A 21628-nucleotide genomic window follows, 5' to 3' on the forward strand; every position below is an offset into this window, starting at 1 on the left:
TTCATATTCTAAAACCCCATATTCATTTTATCTGTGTTCTAGTGTATTTTATTTATTTTGTTAAATATTTCAGTTACATTTTAATCTGTTAATTTTAATCCCTTGAGAGTGTTGTTTGACAGGTTTGGCCTAAACAATCAACAAACAAATCAAGGCTTGGATTGTAGCGTTTGCCATTTTCTGAAGTTTAAATGCTCTTGCACAGCTCTGCTTTAAACCCAGGTAACTGCATGGCAGGCCATGGTGATACAGCATAATAGGGTGAACACTAATCTATCAGAGCCCAGGGTCACGAGGGTGGGGAACCTCGGTTCTAACAAGGTTTGGAGATGCCTTGGAAGAGTATCCATATGTGATAGATTTCCACATCAGTGTTCCCCAATTCCCTATACCAATTCCTCATCAGTCAAAGGTTTCTTAGTGCCTTTTCTTAAAATTTGTCCTCCTCAAATCCTCTCCTACATCCTTGGTTATTTTCATAATCCTCCATTTCATCATATTCTTGACCTTATTTTTGTCTGGATTCTCGATTTGCCAAGAGCTCTCATTTTCATTCCTTAAAAAACACTTGTCAGTCCACAAAGTTTCTTAGTCTCTTTCTTCATTCCCTTTCCCAAGGCTCCCTTGCTTTGAAAAGATTACCTGAGTTGTTTTTTTTTTTTAAAAAGATGGTTTCATCTCGTATGATTAGCCAGAAAAGAGGAACAGTGGCCTTCATAAAGAAGATTGCTGAGATCTGAGCTTATTTGCACTTCATAAGAATCAAAAGATTTTACAAGTTTTTAAAATTAACTTAAAAAAACCTCCCAAAGTAAGTTTTCTTGTTGAATATTGCTGAAACAGTTACTGGTGGTGCAGAGAAAGAGTATTGGTTTGGGAAGAAAAAACACCCAATCTATTCAACTGAAGTGGCTGATAATGACTTGGTGGTATACTTCCTGTCCAATAAGCCTATGTTTTCCTTTTAGAACTCCATCAAGCAAACAGGCTAGTGTCTGTGCCCCTGAATGTGAAAGAAGCTTTGAGGTACTTTAGAGAAACTTTGAGGAAATCTAAGTACCACAACAGGTCACTGAGATACAGCAGAAAGTTGCTCACCTTGTTCCTGGCCAACACACAAGGTAAGGTATCCATTAGAGGAATCAGTGATCCTTACTGAATCATTCACGGAGTGTGACTAACACCTTGATGGTTCCACTGGCCAACAATCCTCCCCTGTCTGTCCCCTTCTTGTTTCCCCCCATTTCCCTCTCCCTGACCATCACCTTCTTTATATCTCTGTCATCTCCCTATCTTCTCTATCTACCTTCTTTCCTTTTTCCCTCCTTCTTTCTTTCTCTCTCTCCCTCCTCCTCTCTCTCCTCACTCTTTCTCTCTTTCCTGTCTCCTTCTCTCTGTCTCTCTGTGTATCCTCCCTCTCCCTCCTTCCTTCCTTCCTTCCTTCCTTCCTTCCTTCCTTCCTTCCTTCCTTCCTTCCTTCCTTCCTTCCTTCTTTCTCTCCCTCTGTCTCTCTCCCTCTCTCTGCCCCTCTCATTCCCTTCTTCCCCTTTTTCCATCCCTACCCACCTCCTGCTGTCTCTCTGACCACTGTTCTGCTTCCTTCTTACCATACTCTATTTTCACCATCCATTCATTTGTCTTGTCATTCCGTGCTTGTTTTGTTCCCCAAACCCTGCCCTTTCTCTCCTACAGCACATAGCCAAGTGCCTCGCTTAGAGCAGGGCCTCAATCAGTATTTGTTGATTGATTAATTTACTGGTTGATTCTGCCTGCCTTGTCACCCTCAGAGCAAGCAATTGAAAATGAAGTTGCCATTGGTGAACTGATAATACTGAATCAATTACGTCCTTCATTTTTAGCTTCCTGAGCAGTTCAGAGGCAGGAAAGTGGTTGTGCTTTAAAGTACACGTTTTTTAAGCTTTCCTACAAGATTTGAAACAATGTTTTGGTGATTTCTTTTTCCCCACAACAAGGGCTTTGCCCTCAATGGTTATCTTGGATTCAATATTTCTTTCTTTCTGTAATTGCATAGAATATCTCCAGGCATAAGAAATTAATGGATGAATGAAAAAAATATTCATTTATTATTTGTTCCATGCCAAACAGCTGGGATACAAATAGAAAAACAATCTATTTCTTGCTATCAGGGAACTTATATTTTAATAGGAGAGATACTGCATATAGGAGACTTTAGCTGTGTATCATATGGAAAGGTTCCTATGGTCTTTAGACTGCAGCAGAAAAGCAGATGGTAACATGTCTTCTTCATTTCCATTGATCAAAACAAGATTATTTCTGATGCTGAAGCATTCTACAATGCCAAGGACTCTGGTGGTGAAAGCTTTTATTTTTTTTTTCAGTTCTTCAATGAGGGTGTAGTGGATAGATAGATTATCAGGAAGCTGTTGTTGAGTTGTGTCCAACGCTTCATGACCCCATGGACCATAGCACACCAGGCCCTTCTGTCCTCCATTATCTCTCAAAATATGTCCAAGTTCATGTGCATTGCTTCCATGACACTATCTATCCATCTCATCCTCCATCTTCCCATTTTCCTTTTGCCTTCAATTTCTCCCAATGTCTTTCCCAGTGGGTCATGTCTCCTCGTTATGTGGCCACAGTATTTAACTTTCAGCTTCAGTATTTGACCTTTCAGTGAATAACTTGAATTAATTTCCTTAAGTATTGATGGATTTAATGTCCCTGCTGTCCAAGGGACTTCCAAAAGTCTTCTCCAACACCCAAATTCAGAAGTATTGAATCTATTACAATAGCTTTCCTCATAGTCCAATTTTTACATTGCCACTGGGAAAAAGCCATTTGACTATACAAATCTTCTTCAGCAAGGTGACATCTCTAGTTTTTAGTCTGCTGCCCGGATTTGCCATAGCCTTCCTTCCAAGGAGCAAGTGTCTTTTAATTTCATGGCTACAGTCACCATCTGCAGTGATCTTTGAGCCCAAGAATATAAAATCTGACACTGCTTCCATTTCTTCTCCCTCTGTTCACCAAGAAGTGATGGACCCAGTTGCCAAGATCTTAGTTTTCTTGATGTTAAGCTTTGTCAACTTTTACTCTCTCCTCTTTCACCCTTATCAAGAGGCTTCTTAAATCTTCCTCACTTTCTGCCATCAGAGTGGTACTGTCTGAATATCTGAGACTGTTGATAAGGCAGGAGTCAGGAAGACCTGAGTTCAAATCCATATTTAGATGTTTACTAGCTCTGTGATCTTGGGCAAGTCATTGAATCTCTGTTTGCTTCAATTTCCTCATCTGTAAAATGGGCATAATGCTAATAGCACCTACCTCCCAAGTTGTTGTGAGGACATGGTGGGTGATGTCTGTGACTTCACACTATAGATACATTTGTTCATATAAAATTGACCTCTACATTTTTTTCCAGCAAAAAGTGCCTGTGACTTGCAGGAAAATCTCAGCTATCAATAAACCACCAATACAATTTCCTATGTCATGGCCATTGTCACAAAGTCAATGTCCCCTTTGCCTCCCTGTTGGACACAATAAAAATCATTTGTTTTACCTTGTCCTGGACGTAACACCAAGGCAGAAGTTTGAGGCAGTTTTCCAGGTTTTCTGGCCAAAAACTCAAGAGAATTGTCGAGTTGATCCAGGAGGAGTTTGGAGTTACTTGGTCAGTTGTCACTGATTGTCTCTAGAAAAAATGTGGCCTGTTTTTGTAGGTGGCATGGTATAGAAATTGGAACTGGTTGGTTGCAATTTTGTATGTTGGCACAAAGCTAACAGTTACTTCATGAGCCATGTTGCTTATCACTTTCACCCTCTCTGGCCAAAGATTTATTTGGCCTGGGGAATTCCTATACCAATTTAGATCAGCTCCTTCTCTGCAACTTGTAAGCTCAAGACAGTGGCTTAGTGTCCTGAGTGGTGACTTATCCACTATTTGTTGGAGACAGAATTTGAACCCAGGTCTTCCTGATGCTAAGGTTGGTTCTCTGCCCACAAACCTTCCCTGCCTCTCACAGTAGCACTTACAGGGCTGTCATTACCAGAATTTCATTCTATTCCCCACAATATCAGAAGGGTGCCATCAGATAGACATAGAGAAGACTGTCCCTGATATTTAAGATGGTGGGTCTTCATTCCAAGCATAAACTGCAGGTTTGTAACCACTGATTTTCATACCTTTTAATATAAAAAAACTTATCATTGCAAGCAAATTCAAATCACCTTCAGTTCAACTACAAATTAAAAATCATACTTCTTTAGAGTACTTTTTGAGAAAAAAATATATATAGGTAGGTATGTAACTTTCTTCATTATTATTTTTTGTCTTTTGAGGAGCTAACTTGTGCTCTGAATGGTGGTACCAAAACCCCTCCAGTAATTTATCCTCAAATTTCAGGCTTGGGACTTTCTCAGGAACCCATGGTATGAGAACCTGAGCACTGTATCTAGAGTTAGGAGATCAGGGCTGGAATCCAAAGTCTTCTGGTTAGCTGCCTCTGTGACCTTGGGCAGATCATTTGCCCTTCAACCTCAGTTTCTTTGACTCTCAAGTCAGGGTGGGGAGATAGTCATGGTGATCCCTTTTAGCTTTCAGTTCTAAATCCTGTGACCACTTTATGAACTTCCATTAACTATCTTTTGCTTATTTCTCTTAAAGAACTTTTTTTTCTCTGCTTGCCCCGTTTTGTTTCCAAGAGCTAAATCTCTCCACCTCTTTTTCCAATCCCTATCGCCACCTCATTCTATCTTTCTTTTATCCCGAGAGCTTTTGCAAGGTATTTCTTGCTCTTTTTTTCTCTCCACATGTCAAGTCAACAAGCTTTGATTTAAGCATTTACTGTGTGTATAGCACTGTGCTAATAAGCCCTCGGGATTCAATGAAAGGCAAAAACAAAAGGTCGTATTCGCTAAGGAGCTCATAGTCTAATGAGGAAGACAACATGCAAACAGCTATAAACATATAGAATAAATACAGGGTAAATTGAAGATAATCTTAGAGGGAAGATGGAAAGGACTGCCTTAATCTAAAATGCTTGTTAATCATTTAGAGCATTGGTTTCCTATCAATTGACTTGAATGAGTGAATGAATGAATGAATGAAAAAATATTTAAGTATCTCTATGTGCTAAGGTGGTGCAGTGGATAGATCACTGAGCTTGGAATCAGAAAGACTTACCTTACTGAGTTCAAATCTGGCCTCAGACACTTACTATCTGTGTGACTCTGTGCAAGTCACTTTACCCTGTCTGCTGCCTCAGTTTCCTCATTTGCAAAATGGGCTAGAGAAAGAAATAACAAACAACTCCAGTATCTTTGTCAAGAAAAGCCCAGATGGAGTCCCCAAGAGTTGAATTCTACTAGAATAATAACAGAAGTGAGCTGATGTGCAACCTAAGGATAAAAGCAGAAAACTTAGTTCTGTGGGAGTTACCAGAATGCTTTAGAAGCTTGTTGTCAGGAGCTGGTATTGAATGAAAATGTTTGTAGAACTCTGCTGTTGAGCGTTTGGTCTCCTTTCAGACCAACTAAGAGAAAGGATTTAGCATATCTAACCAGAAAGCATCAGATTAATACCAACGTATTATCTTTTCCCCCTTCCCCACCATTTAGAAAACAGCAGCGGAATAAACAATCCCAAGTTTTTGTATGGAAAAGTGGAATTTAGCGTTGGAGTCGAAGAGATGTATGTACCAACACCCCCTGATCTTTTCAGTGAAAAATTCACTGTTGCTACTTCAGTGGAGAGCAAGAAACTTTCTCCTTCCCACTTTCGACTTGTTATAGCTTCTTATGAGAAAACTATTGGTAAGACCACTAAAACATATCGTTGTTTGTTTTTTTCAGTTGTGTTTGAGTCTTTGAGACACCATTTGAGGTTTTCTTGGCGAAGCTCCTGGAGTGATCTGACATTTCCTTCTGCAGCTTATTCTACAGATGAGAAAACTGAGGCAAACAGGGTTAAGTGACTTTCCCAGGGTCACCCAGCTAGTAAGTGTCTGAGACTGGATTTGAACTCAGGTTCAAATTTGGATTTGACGCCAGGGATGGCACTGTATCTACTGTTTCACCTAACTGCCCCCAAGACACATTTACTGATGATCAAATTTCGCCTCACCTTGAACTCTTAGCTTTTGAAGAAGGACAGTTCATATATCGTGAAATGCCAGTCAATCAAAGCAGTTTGGAAGCCTCATGGGCATGGGGAACTGGTTCTTGAATTCGTCTATTGGGAAAATAAATATAATTCCCCATGGTTTTGAAATCTTTGTCTAAGCAGTCAGCTGGTGCTTTGGATGGAGCACTGAACCCAGAGTCAAGAACACCTGAATTTAAATGTGACCTCAGACGCTTAATAGCCGTATGACCCTGGGCAAGTCTTTTGACTCCTGCCTGCCTCACTTTTTTTATCTTTAAAAGGGGAATAATAATAGCTCCTACCTCCCAAGGTTGTTGTGGGATAAAATGAGATACTATCTATAAAGCACTTTGAAAACCTTAAAATGCTATGTGTACGTATGTGTATATATGTATACACACATATACATATATAAATATATATATGAAATATACATATATGTGTATACATACACATATACACACACAAGCTATTACTATTAACTCTTACTGGAAGCCTGGTTTACCTCTGTTCTGAAGGATTCCTATTGATCATAAGTCTCTTAAGAAGAGACTTATGGAAGTAAATGCGTGTACCTTAACCTACCCTGCTTTTCCAGTGTGGGTTTATGGGAGTGGTAGTAGAATGATCCTCTTATATTCCCCTCTCCACATCCCCCATCCTAGATTTAAGGCTTCTAGTAGATGCCGTTTCATGGGCATACACCCTTCAGTGAAGAAACATTTGAGGAATGTAGACAGCAGCCACATATGACTGGTTAGTGGCCTAATGGTTGGTCCCTCGATTCCCACTCTGTCCTGAGGAGCAGCATCTTTATGTTTGCTGTTATTAAGATGTACTTTGTTCTATAGCTCCAGGGGCCCCTGACCACAGTCAAATGCTTTTCTCTCAGTCAAGCTACAAGCTTACATCAGAGGAGTAGAGAAGCTGGGAGATGAGTAGAAAGAAAATTTGGTTTTGTTTTGGTTAGCTATGAATAACCTCCCCCAGATCAAGAGAGATGGGCCTAAATATCTCTCAGAGTCACTTGTTTGGCAATAAAGGGATGATGAATCTTCCAATTGTCATAATAAGTAAAGGAATTTTAAAGACTTTTCAAAATACCCTTGTATAACAGTTTGAAGTCACAGTTATTTTTTCAGGGACTGATATCTGTCTTTTGTTTTGGTAAAAAAAATCCCAGATACCCTTGAAATCAACAATCAAACAGACCTCAAGATACAAGCACTACATGAGCTTGGAAATCTTCACATCTACGCAGAAAACAGAAGGTGAATTTTGGGGAAGGAGAAGAGTTGCTTTTTTTTTTTTTAAACCAATTTGCAAGTTATTTTCATTAATGTGGACATTTCTGCTGTTGATGCATTTCTATGGTCTTTGCCGCTATGTTATTGCATTTGGTGAGTGGCTTCCTTCGGAAACACTCTCTCCTAGCACTGGTATTGGGATGTGGAAGGCACTTGAGAAATGTGACTGTTCATCTGAATTTTCCTTTTTTTAAATGGGAGTGAATTCATCCTTTTATCCAAATACTTCTTAAGATACTGGTTATATTGTATAAACATAAATGATATTTGTAAATATATAAACTATAAATATTAATAAAATGTCATGTGAATCAGCCCAAACATGTATTTCCTTTCTTAATTAAAAGTAGATTTGTGATAACAGAAACAATTCCAGTTCTCTATTTACAGGAAAGTGATATATTTCTGGTTTGTTTTTTTTTTAACATTGCAGGGCAGCTTATAAATGCTGGAGCCAGGCCCTTGATGCCATTCTCAAAAAACCAGATGTTCTCCATACATGGAAAGAGCTGGCCAGCCCCAAGACACCTCTTGACATTGTCACGGATACAAACTCCATCGATTACAGTGAGGAATTTCTGTCAATAGCTGGTCTTTGGGGATGCTTGCAGGGAGGAGTCATAGCCTCAAAGATGGCACAGTAAGTTGGAAGAGTAACTACCCTTTTTCATTTTCCGTTAAAAAATCAACTAACCAACAGCTTAATTCCTTATTGTTTCTGTGAATATAAATATCTTTGACACTAGAATTATTTTCTTGTTTCTTCTCAAGGCATCAAGTTTACTCTTTCATATAAGCATTCAGTCTGCGTAGATATATGGATAACCATTTATTTTCATAATCATTTGAGAGAAAGGGAACGTGACCAGAAACCTGAACTCTAGCCATCAGTGAACTTTACTCTCTTTTCTACTTTAGTTGTGAAGATGTTTGGCTCAGTGGATAGAGCACTGAACCTGCAATTAGGAAGGCCTGAGTTCAAATGTGACCTCAGATACTTACTAGTTGGCTGATGCTGGGCAAATCTGTCTCATCTTCCCCATTTGTAATGTGGGGATAATAAGAGCCCTTAATTACCAGGGTTGTTGTGTGGATGAAATGAAATAGTATTTCTAAAGTACTTTGCAAAACTTAAAGCATTCCATAAATGTTATCTGTTGTCTAGATCATTATTATTTCAAGTATCCACCTGCAGAAAACAATCTATCAGCACTTGGGATGGATAAAAAGAAGATAGTTATAAGCTAAGAATATTATGATCATCATTCTTATAAACTGGATAAATCTCACTTGCTGAAGGCATGGGATGGTAGCAGGTACTTCAGCAACAGGTGGATCACTCACTTGGTTAGCAGTTTTGGCGATGACTCAAACAGACAGGTCAGGGGACTTGAGATGGAGAGATTTGGCCTACTTGTCCTTTATCCAAAAATGGTTGATTCAACTTGTTGGTGATTGTGGTGTAGCTACCGATGCTTAAAACAGTGAATGTTTCATATATATTGACTTTAATTTAGTTGTTTAAGAAAAATACCCCAAAGCTGAAAAGTTGTTTGAGTAAAAATGGGACCTGAGCTTCAATCTCGATCCACCCCCATTTGAAAATTTATCTAAGGGATAAATTTATCCCTGATCTTCCCTTTTTCAAATGGGAATTTTGATTACAGGGAAGTTGCATCCTCTGTGCCTCAGTTTCCTCATCTATAAAGTGAAAGAGTTGGAATCTGTGGTCCCTTCCAGCTCAAAATCAATGAACCTATATGGATAGAGAGTGTGCTGGCCTCTGCTGTCCTATGTCCTGAGTTCAAATTCTGGCTTTGCCACTTCTACCCATGCGTCCTTAGATATAGAGCTTCTCTGAGACCCTTTTCAGCTCTAATTCTGTGTGTCGTGATAGCAGCCTCTGCCCAGAATTTTCCGTTGTCTTTTTATATGACTTTAGCTTCTTAGAGGAACAGAAGAGGAAAGAAGGCTGCCTCCCTGACCAAAGGATGAAGTGATAAACATCTGTGATGTCGTGAGCCCAGGGAGAAATTCAAAAGAAGATTTATGGAAGTGCAAATCAGGCTTCTCCCTTGGTCTTCTGTCATTCACATAGTCAGTTTACTCGTATGTAATAAGGGGCACTTTAATGTATTCAGAAGATTCATGAATTATTGCTTGTAAAAGAATCAGATTAAAAATGCAATGTAGTTTGCTGAATTCTTATTTATTGGCAGTTTGATTTGGGTTATTTATTTATTTATTTATTCATGTTTGTTCTTTAATAAAAGGGCTTTTATGAGCTATGTGGGAGAGTCAGAGAGTAGGTGGACATTCCTCCATAGGTACATGTGCTGGGGTGTAGACTTTGACTACAGCACACACAAATTGGCTTCGTGGCCCCAAGTAGGCCTGCTTGGATGCGGGCAAAAGAAAGGGGCCAGAAGGCAGATGGGGCTATTGGTCAGCTATGGCACTAAGCCAGCTTCCTCAGCCTGTTGATCTTAGGGGTGTAGAAAAGTCCTGTTTTGGTCATATTCTTGAAAATCTGGTTCTAACAGTATGTGTCTGTGGCCCATACTCTAACTGCAATATCATCTACTGTTTCCTCAGCCCCTGCAATGTGATTTATTCACCACCAGGCTCCTAATACCTGTACCTCCAAGGTCACCAGTGGCATGCCATTCCCCACAACCAACAGCTCTGTCCTGGCCCTCTTCCTGCTTCATCTCAGAGCAGCTGACGTGCCCTTTCTGTTGAATACTCTCTTTCCCTTTAGCTTCAGACATATCACACACTCTTGGCTCTACTTCTGCCTATGCACTTGCTCCATCTCTGTAAGTGCTCAATAAAGGTTTTATTTCCCTCCTTTCCTCCCTCCCTTCCTTCCTTCCCTCCTTCCTTCTCTCCTTCCTTCCCTCCTTCCTTCCTTTCCTCCCTGCTCTCTTCCTTCCTTTTTCCCTGGTTCCTCATTCTCTTTCCTAATCTTTACGATGGATTTTTCTACTGTTGCACCTTTGGCCATCCCCTCTCTTATCTCTTTGTACTCCATGCCTAGGAAGTAGTTTTACTCCTATGGCTTTTACTCTTCTCTGCAACTGACTCTCACATCTCCAGTCCTGACCTGTATTCAGAGCTCTGAAAGATCATTTTCCACCTCCAGCTCTCCATCCCTGTTGGGATGTCTCACTAGTACCTTAAACACAGAATGTACAAAACGCAGCTTTCCCCCCAAATCTGCCTTCTTCCCATCAAGACTTCTGCCAGTGACTATCTCCCTCTCCCTCTTATTCTCTCTATCTCTGTCCATATTCTTGGTCTCTCTCTTTGTCTATCCCTCTCTGTCTCTCTGTGTCCCTCTGTCTGTCTCTCTTTCTCTCTGCCTCTGTCTGTCTCTCTGTCTGTGTCTGTCTTTGTCAGTCTGTCTCTCTCTCTCTTTGTCTCCTCCCTCCCTCCATCCCATCCTGTCTCTCTGTATCTCTCTATCACTACCTCTGTCTGTCTCTGTTTGTCTGTCTCAGTCTCTCTTTGTCTCCCTCTCTGTCTCTTTCTGCCTCTATCTCTTTGTCTCTTATGTCTGTCTGTCTCTGTCTTTGTCTGTCTATCTCTCTCTCTGCCTCTGTCTATCTCTTTGTCTCTCTCTCTCTCTCCCCTTTCTCATATCAGAACAGTTGCAGAGTCCTCTTTTCTATTCTCACTAGTCCTACTTTAGGGCAGGACCTCCCCCTACCTGCCTCAGCTATCCTGCCCCACCCCCTCCTACCCTTGCTAATCCTGACTTCATTCCAAGGGCAGAAAAATCCTCCTATGCATACATCTGCTCCTGTTACTCCTTTGCTCAAAATTCTTCATTGGCTGCCTATTGCCTCCTAAGTAGTCAACACTTCCATCAGACACAACCAAAACCACAGCAGTAACAACAGCCAACCCCCCTGGGTTGTTGTGAGAATCAAGTGAGATACTACTTGTAAAATAAGCAGAGTACTTAGCACAGTGCCAGGCACATGGGGGGTGCTTCATTTCCTCTCACCTGCATCAAAGCAGGTAAAGGAAGAAAATTCTCTTTCATAGAGGAAGATCAAACAAGCCCACCTTTTGAGTTCTTTGGGAATAAACAGAGTGAAGTAATTCAATTCAATAAAACCAATTCATTTCATCTGTCAGAGACCTGGCAAAGTGCTTAGTGTATTTGAAGACTGCTGTAACTGCATTTGCTGTTGCTGAGTTGGTTCAGTTGTGTTCAACCTTTCATGACTCAATTTTGAGATCAATTTCTTGGCAGAGATACTAGAGTGATTTGCCATTTCCTTCTCCAGACAAGGAAATGGCATTTTATAGACTGGAAACTGAGGCAAACAGGGCTAAGTGGCTTGCTCAGGGTCACACAGTTAGTGTCTAAAACTGGATTTGAACTCAGGAAGATCAGTTTTCCTGATTCCAAGTCAAGTATTGTATTCACCGTGCTGCCTAGCTGTCCTCTGCAATTACATAGTCTTTGAAAAGTTGCTTGCCAATCCAATAATTTCTCTGTTGTCATTTTTTTCAGATACATTTTGACATCAAATGTAAGTGAGCGAACCGAATGCTGCATTTTCTCTTCCTATTTTTTTAAGGTAACTTTATAATTTTACATAATAACATGGCTGATTAAGTGCTCAGCAAATTCAGTTGCCTACAAATTGTGGGTAAGAGGAAGATGTGATTAGAAAGCCAGTTATCCCTCCCACATTGCAAGGTTAGGGGTGCGGCACTCCCACTCTCTGGAAAATCCATGTAAAACTCTTTGGCTTCATAACAGAGAGGAAACCTGATTTTTTTTTTTTACAAGGTGTTTACAATACCTTCTTGTAAAATGTGGGTTAATGATTTGGTCACAGGCTTTGTGTCATCTGTTGTTGTCTGTTTGTCATCTGTGGGTTCACAAAACTCCCCCCAAATTTTCATTTAATTTCTATGCTGACCCTTGATATATTGAAACTATGATGGGAAAAGTCACGGTGTGGAAGGGATTAACTATAAGGAGTTTGTGTTCACTGTGCTGGCCGACCCTTCTGTTCAGCTTCTTTTGGACTGGCTCTCTGCGCTTCCATCAATACTAAGAAGCCTGAGAAAGTTAAAGGGCAACAATTGTGACTCCTAAGAAGGGATGCAGTAATAGGGCAAATGATTCTTTTGTTATTACAGATGAAGAAACTGAGGCAAACAGGGTGAAGTGACTTGTTCAAGGTCATGCAGCTAGTGTCTCAGCTCATATCTGAATTCAGATCTTGCTGACTCCAGGTCCCACACTTTATCATCTAAGCCCTCTAGCTGCCCCTTAAGAACACACAGAAAATTAGTATAAAGAAATTAGTATAAAGAGAGGCCTCCACAAATGTCTTGTTCAGGACTCTCATCCTGGCATGGAGGTGATGCTGGGTTCCTGAAGGCTTTGCCAGCTAAGTGAGCACACAGGCTAATTCCACCAATTTGGAAAGTCTTTTGGAGTGGGCCTAGGGACAAGTAGTAGGCCTGGTATCCAGGAGCCAGCCTGGCTAAGTGTGAAAAGGTTTATTATTAGAAAGTTGGCTACTAAGCGATGACCTTTATGGCCTTGCTGGCCTAGGAAACAGACTAGTACTACTCTGGTGCAGAACTGGTGTAGACAGACAGAAAGAGACAGACAGACAGACAAAGACACTAACAGACAGAGAGAGAGGTAAGAGAGAGACAAATATGGCCTTTAGTCCTGGTCAAACTTGTGCACTCTTACTATGTGCCTACCACATAGCACACAGCGAGCACTTAATAAATGCTTGTTGACCGTTAGTAATGCAAAGCAGAAAGTTAAGTTCTGTGGCAAATGTGTTTGCTGAAAGATTTTTCTGATGATGAACCACCATTATAAATGGTATAATGGTATGCTGGGAATGGGAGGGTGAGATAGTCATGTAGTTAGAAACTCATCACTGCCTGGGTACCCCAGCGTGAGCCTGACACGGGTCCATCGTGTGGAACACAGTTGAGTACCTCCATCATTGGTCCTCTCTGTAGGATCCATGGAAAAGGTATGAATGGGGATTACACAGGAGGAAAAGACACAGAGGGATCATAATCTGTGTCAGAACAGCAAGTAACTGCATTGTTGCCATCACCACTCCATAAAGGTATCAAAAGAAAAATTGAAAGAGGTGTGGATGAAATGAAAGAGGCCTGGACAGGGCCTTTGAAGACCTGAGCTCTGTTCTCATGGACTCTTCTATGTTCTCGCAGAGCCTTGACTTTCTCCTTTACAAAATGGGAGGTTTAGATTTAGATAACCTCCCTATGACTCTTCCAGCCCCAAAATCCATGTTGAGATGCTAATGAATCTTTTCGAACTTTGGCTGGTACTCAGTGGAGAACAGTGTCTGTTGCTAGACCTGAAGAGGTTTCAGAGTGGCCCTCCACTGGCAAGTTCAGGGCCAGATCCCTGCCTGTCAAAGTGAGATATTGGATGTCCTTATCTTAATGGCAGGTGTGTTTCAGTGAGTTCAAGATTTTTTTATAATGTACAGAAGAAAACAAAGAAATAAACAGGAAACTTAATAAATATAGCAGTTTGATTACTTATACACACACACACACACACACACAATTTTTTGAATTTTTTTTACCAGTTATATGTAAACACAATTTTTAACATTTATATTTTGAAAATTTAAGTTCCAGATTCTCTCTATCCATCTTTTGCCTCCCTCTTCCCTGAGATAATAAGCAATTTGATTTAGATTATACACACACATCCATACTTAAAAATAAACTCAATAGAATGGAAGATCAAATTTATTCTACAGTCTTTTGAATAATTATTTGTTTATTGAAATGTTAGAGTTGATCATTTTTAAGTTCATAATAAAAAAGAAAATTATTTTTTTTTAAAAATAGGAAAATTTTGTTCTCTTTCCTCTTGAAAAATTAGAACTAGGGTTGCACTGATTTAATTCCCCCTCAAAAGTATAAAATGATAGGAAACAGGTTGTTACTTTAAATTACTGTAAATTGAATTGGGATGTTGGATTTGAAAGAACTGATTGAAACTCTTTGAAAATCAATTGGGGCGGGGAGGGGAGGCTGTCACAAAAGTCTTAGTGCAACTAAAAACTTAAGATTTTTGGGAAACCCTGCATAAGAAGCATGGGGTGATTGATCTGCCTATTTAGGGAAGTGGAATTTGTTCAGGGAACCCTGGGAACTATATACTGGATGTTAGAGCTCTTTGATAGAATTTTAGTGTCAGAAGGGGTTTCAGAAGACTCCCTTAGGCACTCACATTGGTCTCTTAAGACAGTAACCCTTTCCTTTTTTCTGGTCCTACTCAGTGTTATTTGTGTTCACGTAGTCAAAATGTCATTCTTGACTGCACCTTATAGTTAGTTCTTGGGCTAATTGCTTCTGTAGCCATGTGATCTGGGCAACTTCATCTCCAAGAAAAGTTGAACGGTCTAAGTGATGTGGGTTACCTCATGTAAGGAAAAGAAGATACCATTTGGACTGTCCATATGTGGAATTCTTTGCCCTTTTTAGGTTTTTGATTCCTTGATTTTGCTGATTTTATCTGAATTAGGAAAAAAAGTTGGCTTTTCTGTTTGTTTGTTTTTGTTGTTGTTGTTTTGGTTTTTTACCTAGAGATGTAACCATGGGAATTTGCTTTATTTACTTTGAAGGATAAATCTATTTGCTTGATGTATCAGAAAAAGCTGGTTCCATGAAGCCTTGATGACAAGGCCCTCTGTGGGAAACATTTCTGAATACAGGACCAGCCTGTTCAGCCTCCAGTGGGTCATATCCTTCCTCTGAATGCTTTAGAGGAAGAGGAGGAGAGATGGAGGCTGCTTTGGGAATGAGAAGTTTCCCGGGACTCCTCACGTTCTTGAGATGCTCTTCTCATACTTTTTTCTCTTTCATCTCCCATGTCTCTTGAGCATAGAGTGTTTGGTCTTGGATATGGAATTACTCCTTTTAGAAAAGCAATAAAATTTGATGTCTGACTTTTGATAAAATATTAATATAAAAGTATTGATGCAGTTGGGTGGTGTAGTGGATAGAACACAGAGCTTGGAATCAGACAGACCTGTCTTCCTGAATTCAAATCCATCCTTAGACACTTACTGGCTGTGTGACACTGAACAAGTCACTTCAACCTTCTTGCCTTGGTTTCCTCATCTGTAAAATGAGCTGGAAAAGGGAATGGCAAACCACTCCAGAAGCTTTGCCAAGAGAACCCCAAATGGGGTCAGGAAGAGTCAGACATGACTGAAACAACTCAGCAACAACAAAATCAATCCATTTGTGAAGAGTGCTAACTAAAATCATGAGTGATTATTGGGGCATTTTAAAAAATTGGCTAGTTCCCCTTAGGATTTTAAAGATGTACTAATGAAATAAAATTTTGAAGTAGCATCTTGTTACAGAATGGAACACAAGCTTGTAGTTATCTGATTGGTCATTGAAACACATTTAGACCTCTCTGCTGAAGCACCTGTTAAAAGAATTGTGTGATGTATTCACAGCAGGAAGAACATAGGCATATATATGTATATATACATATATATACATATACACACATAACATACACACATATTATATAGATTGCTCTTCAATTGATTTTAGTTGTGTCTGACCCTTTGTGACCCCATTTGGGGTTTTCTTGGCAAAGATACTAGAGTGCTTTGCCATTTCCTTCTCCAGCTCATTTCACAGATGAGGAAACTGAGGCAAACAGGGTGAAATGACTTGCCCAAGGTCACACAGTAGTAAGTGTCTGAGACCAGATCTGAACTCAAGGAGATGAGTCTTCTTGACTCCAAGTCCCAGCATTCTAGCCATTGCGTCACTGTAACAGTAAGCTCCCTAACATACACAGGGGGGCTGCTATCACAGGTTCTTAGATCTGCATTCATAAAAGGGAAGGCAACTTTTGAGGGGTTAACATTCACTTTAATCAAGCACATGTATCATTCCTTTAACCTAGTATGTATATCATTCACTTAGTTCAGGGGAGTCAGCACCCTGAACTTCAAAGAAAATACAGAGAAATCAAAGATGAACAGACATGGCTTCCTCTGCCTGACCGTAATCAATACATATATCACAGATCAACAGACAGATTCAACTGTCTGACCATAGTTGTCAGAGAGGAAAGCACCAACATCTGGGTTTTCAAAAGCCTGTGGCTGCTTAGCCCAGAGTCTTCATCAGGTCAAACAAACATTTCCAATTAGTAAGCCCCAAAATAAAACCGCACCTCAGAGTCTTGATACACTTCTTAGAGTCCGAGGGCGTCAGATCCCTTGAGAACCAGTGCCTCATTAGCTCATTAACATAAAAGGCATGGACCTTTCTACAAATCTTCCCAGGTCTGACCATGGTTGGGAAAGAACCTCCTTAATCCCATTATTCAGAGGTACTTTTAGTAAAACAAAAAGAGCAAAAGATTCTCCTTCGCTTGGCTTTACAGCCACCTAGTTGCCCCCCCCCAACACATTTATACACAAACACACACAACTGCATGTGGACCTACACACTTACCTATACAAACATATAAACAGACTTACACTTTCATAATAACACTATTAATAGTTACTAACAGCTAAAATTCATGCAACACTCTAAAGCTTACAACGTAGCACTCTAAAGACTTACTTAGTTACCTAAGTTGATTCTCTCAATGACCTTGTGAAGGAGACGGTATTATCCCCATTTTATAGATAGGGAAACAGGCTGAGAGATAATGAAGTGACTTTCCCAGAGTCATAAGGCTGGTAAGGGCCTGAGGCTGGATCTGAACTTGGGCCTTCTTGACTTTAAGGTCAAAGAGTGTGTCCCCTGTACTACCCTGACTTTAAAAAAAAAAATTAAAACTTTTTTAAAATGTCAGGGAGTTCTCTAAATGTGTGAAGTATTTGTCAGAAGACTTTCATAGCAATGGCTTTCTTCTTTCTGCCCAAGAAGGCAGGGAGCATGTTGATCAGAATGTTTTTTGGTAACATTCATAGCTTTCTGGCCAGGTTGGTGGTGATACTTCCTACCATCAATGATGCCTTAGAACCTCAGGATTGCATGGCCCCTAGTGAGGGTGCAGAAACACTGGGTGCTTTCATCAGGAAATCGTCACTATCCATGTTTTATATACATACATACATATATACATACATATTTTACTCCGGATTTAGTGAGGGACTTTGATAACTGCTTAACTTTCTCCTTTCTTTTTTTTTAATTCTTTCCAGACCCTGTTTAGAACCTCTCTAATATATCCCAAGCATGACCGTGAGTATGCCCAGTATGAAATTGCCCAGCTCACTCCAGGCCTAGATCTCTTCTGCGACCGACACAGAGTGGATGTGACCGCTGTCCTCAGCAGCCTAATTTACCTCTGTTATGAGCTCCATTCTGTTAACCACAATCTTATCGTAAGTCAAGTGTAAAATTTTAAAACAACATGTTACAGCAATTTTACCACTCTTACTCATTTATCCATCTCTAATATAACCTTACTGGACTCTTTTGACCAGTTTCTTTTGCGTGATGTTTGGGAATTATGAAATGGATATCCCCATGTGCCCTTTTAAATTAGTTTATATTTAAAGGTATTAATATTCTTGCACCAGTTATATTCTTACTGAACGCAGTGTAAGTCTTTGCCAGCCTGCTTCTATCTGGTTTTCCCTGCTGTCCTAATGTTCATTCTTCTGTAATTAAGGCAACATCACAGAGCTCAGGCATAGAGATTGATGCACACAAAGCTCATGCAAGGGGGAGGCCCCCCATTTTATTCTTTTCACATCAATGGCCCATCCAGCCTTACAAGTACTTGGTGGGGGAGCTGAGCCCCACAGTTTCATCATTTGCATCACTTGGCTGTTCCACCACCTAATGAGCACCCAAGTGGGCTAGAGATTGCTGACTGTGAAACATAATGAGAAGATTTATTTGTGTTCCAGAGAGGCTTCTGGAAAGTCACTTCATTATCTCTCAGCCTGTTTCTCTATCTATAAAATGGGGATAATACCTTCTCCTTCACAAGGTCATTGCGAGAATCAACTTAGGTAACTAAGTAAGTCTTTAGAGTGCTATGTTGTAAGCTTTAGAGAGTTGCATGAATTTTAGCTGTTAGTAACTATTAGTAGTGTTATTATGAAAGTGTATGTCTGATAAATATGTTTATATAGGTAAGTGTGTAGGTGCACACGCAGTTGTGTGTGTGTTTGTGTATAAATGTGTTAGTGGGGGGGGACAACTAGGTGGCTCAACTGGTTGTGTGGGGCGGGGGGAGAGGGAAAGGCGGATTACAGCTTGATCCAAGTCTTTTGGTACTCTCAAGGTACATTACATGTCTCAAGGCCCCAGCTGACGGTTGGCAGCACAGATTACATCCTTATTCTCTTCCTGCAGAGTAAGCACAAAGGGGGCTCTTCAGAGAGCCCCTCCCCACTTTTTTGGTCACTATCAAAATTGTGTGTGCTTGTGTTGGTGCAGTTTCCTCTTTTACTGCATCCCTTAGTACCCTAGTGCTTTTCCTTGCTGACCAACTCACTCATCTTCCTTCTTTGCTCTGTTTCATATTTCCTAGTTTGTCTTCTTTCTTCTTTGTTTCGCTCTGGCTTTCATGCCCACGTTCTCCTAGATCTTCACTTTTGATGGCTTTCCTGTAGACTAGTTGTTTTACTTGTCTATTGGGTTCAGATCTCTGTCTGATCCTGGGCAAACCACTTCACTCCAGTCTACCTCAGTTTTTTCACCTGTAAAAGTAGGACAATAAGAGACCTCCCAAGGTTGCTGTGAGGCCCAAAGGAGATCCTATTTGTAAAAACTCTATTTAAATGCTAGTTATTGTTGCTGATTCCACAGCGGTTCCCTGGTGGCATCTGATTCAGACCCCTTTTCAAGTCCCAGGTCCCAGAGATATAGTGACAGCAAAACATGATGAGTAGTTAGATAAGGACACATTGAATGACTAAGTCATTTCTGACATCAAAACAGAAAAAAGTAGGGGGACGTTTCCTGTTTGCTCCATTGGGAGCTCTTAGCACAGTCATCTCCATTATCGTCGTCATCATCATCATCATCATCATTAATAACAGTGATAATTTTTTTGGCTCCACTGTTTCAGGATGTACTTTCTTTTTAACTGTCTAGATTTCTTTGGTTCTTCCCAGACATGACTATTCCTTGGCTGTTTTTTTTTAACTGGTCTCCTTTTGATTATCAGTGCATGCTCATTTTGGAGACATTTTTACTCATTTCAAAAGCAAAGCTAACGCTTTTCTCAGATGTGTGAGAAATTGAGAGGGCTGCCTCAAAATGGATCTTAGAGAGAAAAAAAGGACATTTTTATTTCTTCCTGATGGTTACCATGGAGAAGTGGTACCATTGTCCACAATTATTTTTAAAACTTGTATTACCTTAGGTTCCAAATAAGTTCCTGATCATCTAGAGGGAGTTTTTAGTTTCTTTAAAATAAAATAAAACGAAAAAAGAAACAACTGTTGTCAGCAGCAGAGAGGAAGCTATTGCCAAAGATCATGAAGCCAAATCATCGGATCATAGATTTAAAGGAGAAGGGACTCCAGCGACCCCCTACTCCAACTTCCTCAGTTTATAAAAGAGAGCAACGAGACCCAGAGACTTGATGTGACTTGCTCAGGATAACACAGGTAATAAGTAAAGGAGACAGAATTTGAACCCAGACCCATTCTCTCCAAATCCAGTTTTCTTTCTACTGTTCCATACCACTTTGCTATGACAATTTTTGTTTTTTTTGTTTTAGGGATTTTTGGGGGGGAGGGTGAGGCAATTGGGATTAAGTGACTTGCCCGAGGTCTCACAGTTAGTGTCTGAGGCTGTATGTCAACTCAGGTCCACCTGACTTCAGGGCTGGTGCTCTATCCACTATGCCACCTAGCTGCCCCCATAACAAACAGTTTTATTATTATTTTAAAAAATGTCCTGAGGAAGAAGAAACAAAGAAATCTAGATGATTCTCACACTAGGTCAGCGTCTCCAGAACTAACAGATATGGAAGGACCAGAGACCTATGTCTTCATCTAATGCTCACATTTCTTTACTTTGGGTAAAATACAGGAAACAGGACGAAAAAGGAGGCTGCCAAGCAAGCATCGTGCCTTCCCTTGAAGTGGTGATTTTTGAGGCCAAATCAAAGAGAAAAGATGCTGCCATTCGAACACTGGTTTCTGGCATGACCAAACTCACATTTCTTTCCTGTATTTCTCAGAACTCAAAGACTGGGACCTTGGAGGTCATTTAGGCCAAACTCCTTGTTGTTCAGATGCTGGCCTTGATACTCCAAGACCTGTAACTATTTAAATTCTCATTTTCAGTTATCTCATTTCCTGAGACCTTTAAATCACGGGTGACATTAAAGCAGAGGTTGATGCTTAAATAATGATTTAATTTTGTTTAGAAAAAGCACATCTCTGTACTTCCTTTTTTCACTCCTTTGGAGGGTTGGGGTCCTGAGTTGGGTTGTCTTTTAGCTATCTAACAGGAAACCTGTACTATTTAGTGTGTGGACTCTTTGGAACAGCTGGCCTTCCTTCCCACAGGTCTTGATCAGTGTGTGCCCAGCTGATTCAACCTATTTAGAAATGGCAGACATCACAGTTATCACAGAGGGAAGGTTGACTGCTACTCACTATCTCAATATTAATATTTTCCTTAAACGGGAAACTCTCTCAGATATTTATGAAATGTATATCTGAAATATCAATTTTTTTCCCTTTTCTGTAGATTCTACCACTTCTTTCACTATACCAATATTTTGTCTCAGAAGTTTGCCAAGATATTTGTAAGTGCATGGATGCAAAGATCCTTAAGGTAATGGCACATTGGCTTTTAAGATATCAACTAGATTTTGTTCAACAACAAATTTGTTGCCCATTTTAGGTTATTGTCATAAATCAATTTAACTTTAACACTCCAAGTTGATCCAATTATTTTGGAAAGCAGTTTGGAAATGCGTCCAAAGAGTTAGAAAATTGTGTACACCTTTTGACCCAGCTATACTATTGGGCCAATGTTTCAAGGTCTTCAGGGAAAAAGAAGAAAGAACCTACCTATATGTTCTAGAATATTTATAACAACTGTCTTTATGGTGGCAAAGAATTGAAATTAAGGGGATGCCCATCAATTAGGGAATTGTTAAACATGTTGTGTTAATGATTGTGATGGAACC

At 40.1% G+C, this 21628-nt stretch overlaps 1 protein-coding gene across 3 annotated transcripts in view; it reads left to right on the forward strand.

Annotated features, from left to right (window-relative positions):
- The window catches only part of CFAP54 (cilia and flagella associated protein 54), a 313535-nt gene that overhangs the window by 177079 nt on the left and 114828 nt on the right, over positions 1–21628 (forward strand). For all 3 annotated transcript variants that reach the window (XM_072655644.1, XM_072655643.1, XM_072655642.1), the window contains exons 40-46: positions 969–1121; positions 5599–5793; positions 7308–7395; positions 7865–8071; positions 11960–12026; positions 17664–17846; positions 21184–21270. In XM_072655644.1, the coding sequence (XP_072511745.1) occupies positions 969–1121; positions 5599–5793; positions 7308–7395; positions 7865–8071; positions 11960–12026; positions 17664–17846; positions 21184–21270 (980 nt within the window). The remainder of the gene's footprint in view (positions 1–968; positions 1122–5598; positions 5794–7307; positions 7396–7864; positions 8072–11959; positions 12027–17663; positions 17847–21183; positions 21271–21628) is intronic.

The sequence above is a fragment of the Notamacropus eugenii genome, chromosome 3 (assembly GCF_028372415.1).
Source record: "Notamacropus eugenii isolate mMacEug1 chromosome 3, mMacEug1.pri_v2, whole genome shotgun sequence".
Lineage (NCBI taxonomy): Eukaryota > Metazoa > Chordata > Mammalia > Diprotodontia > Macropodidae > Notamacropus > Notamacropus eugenii.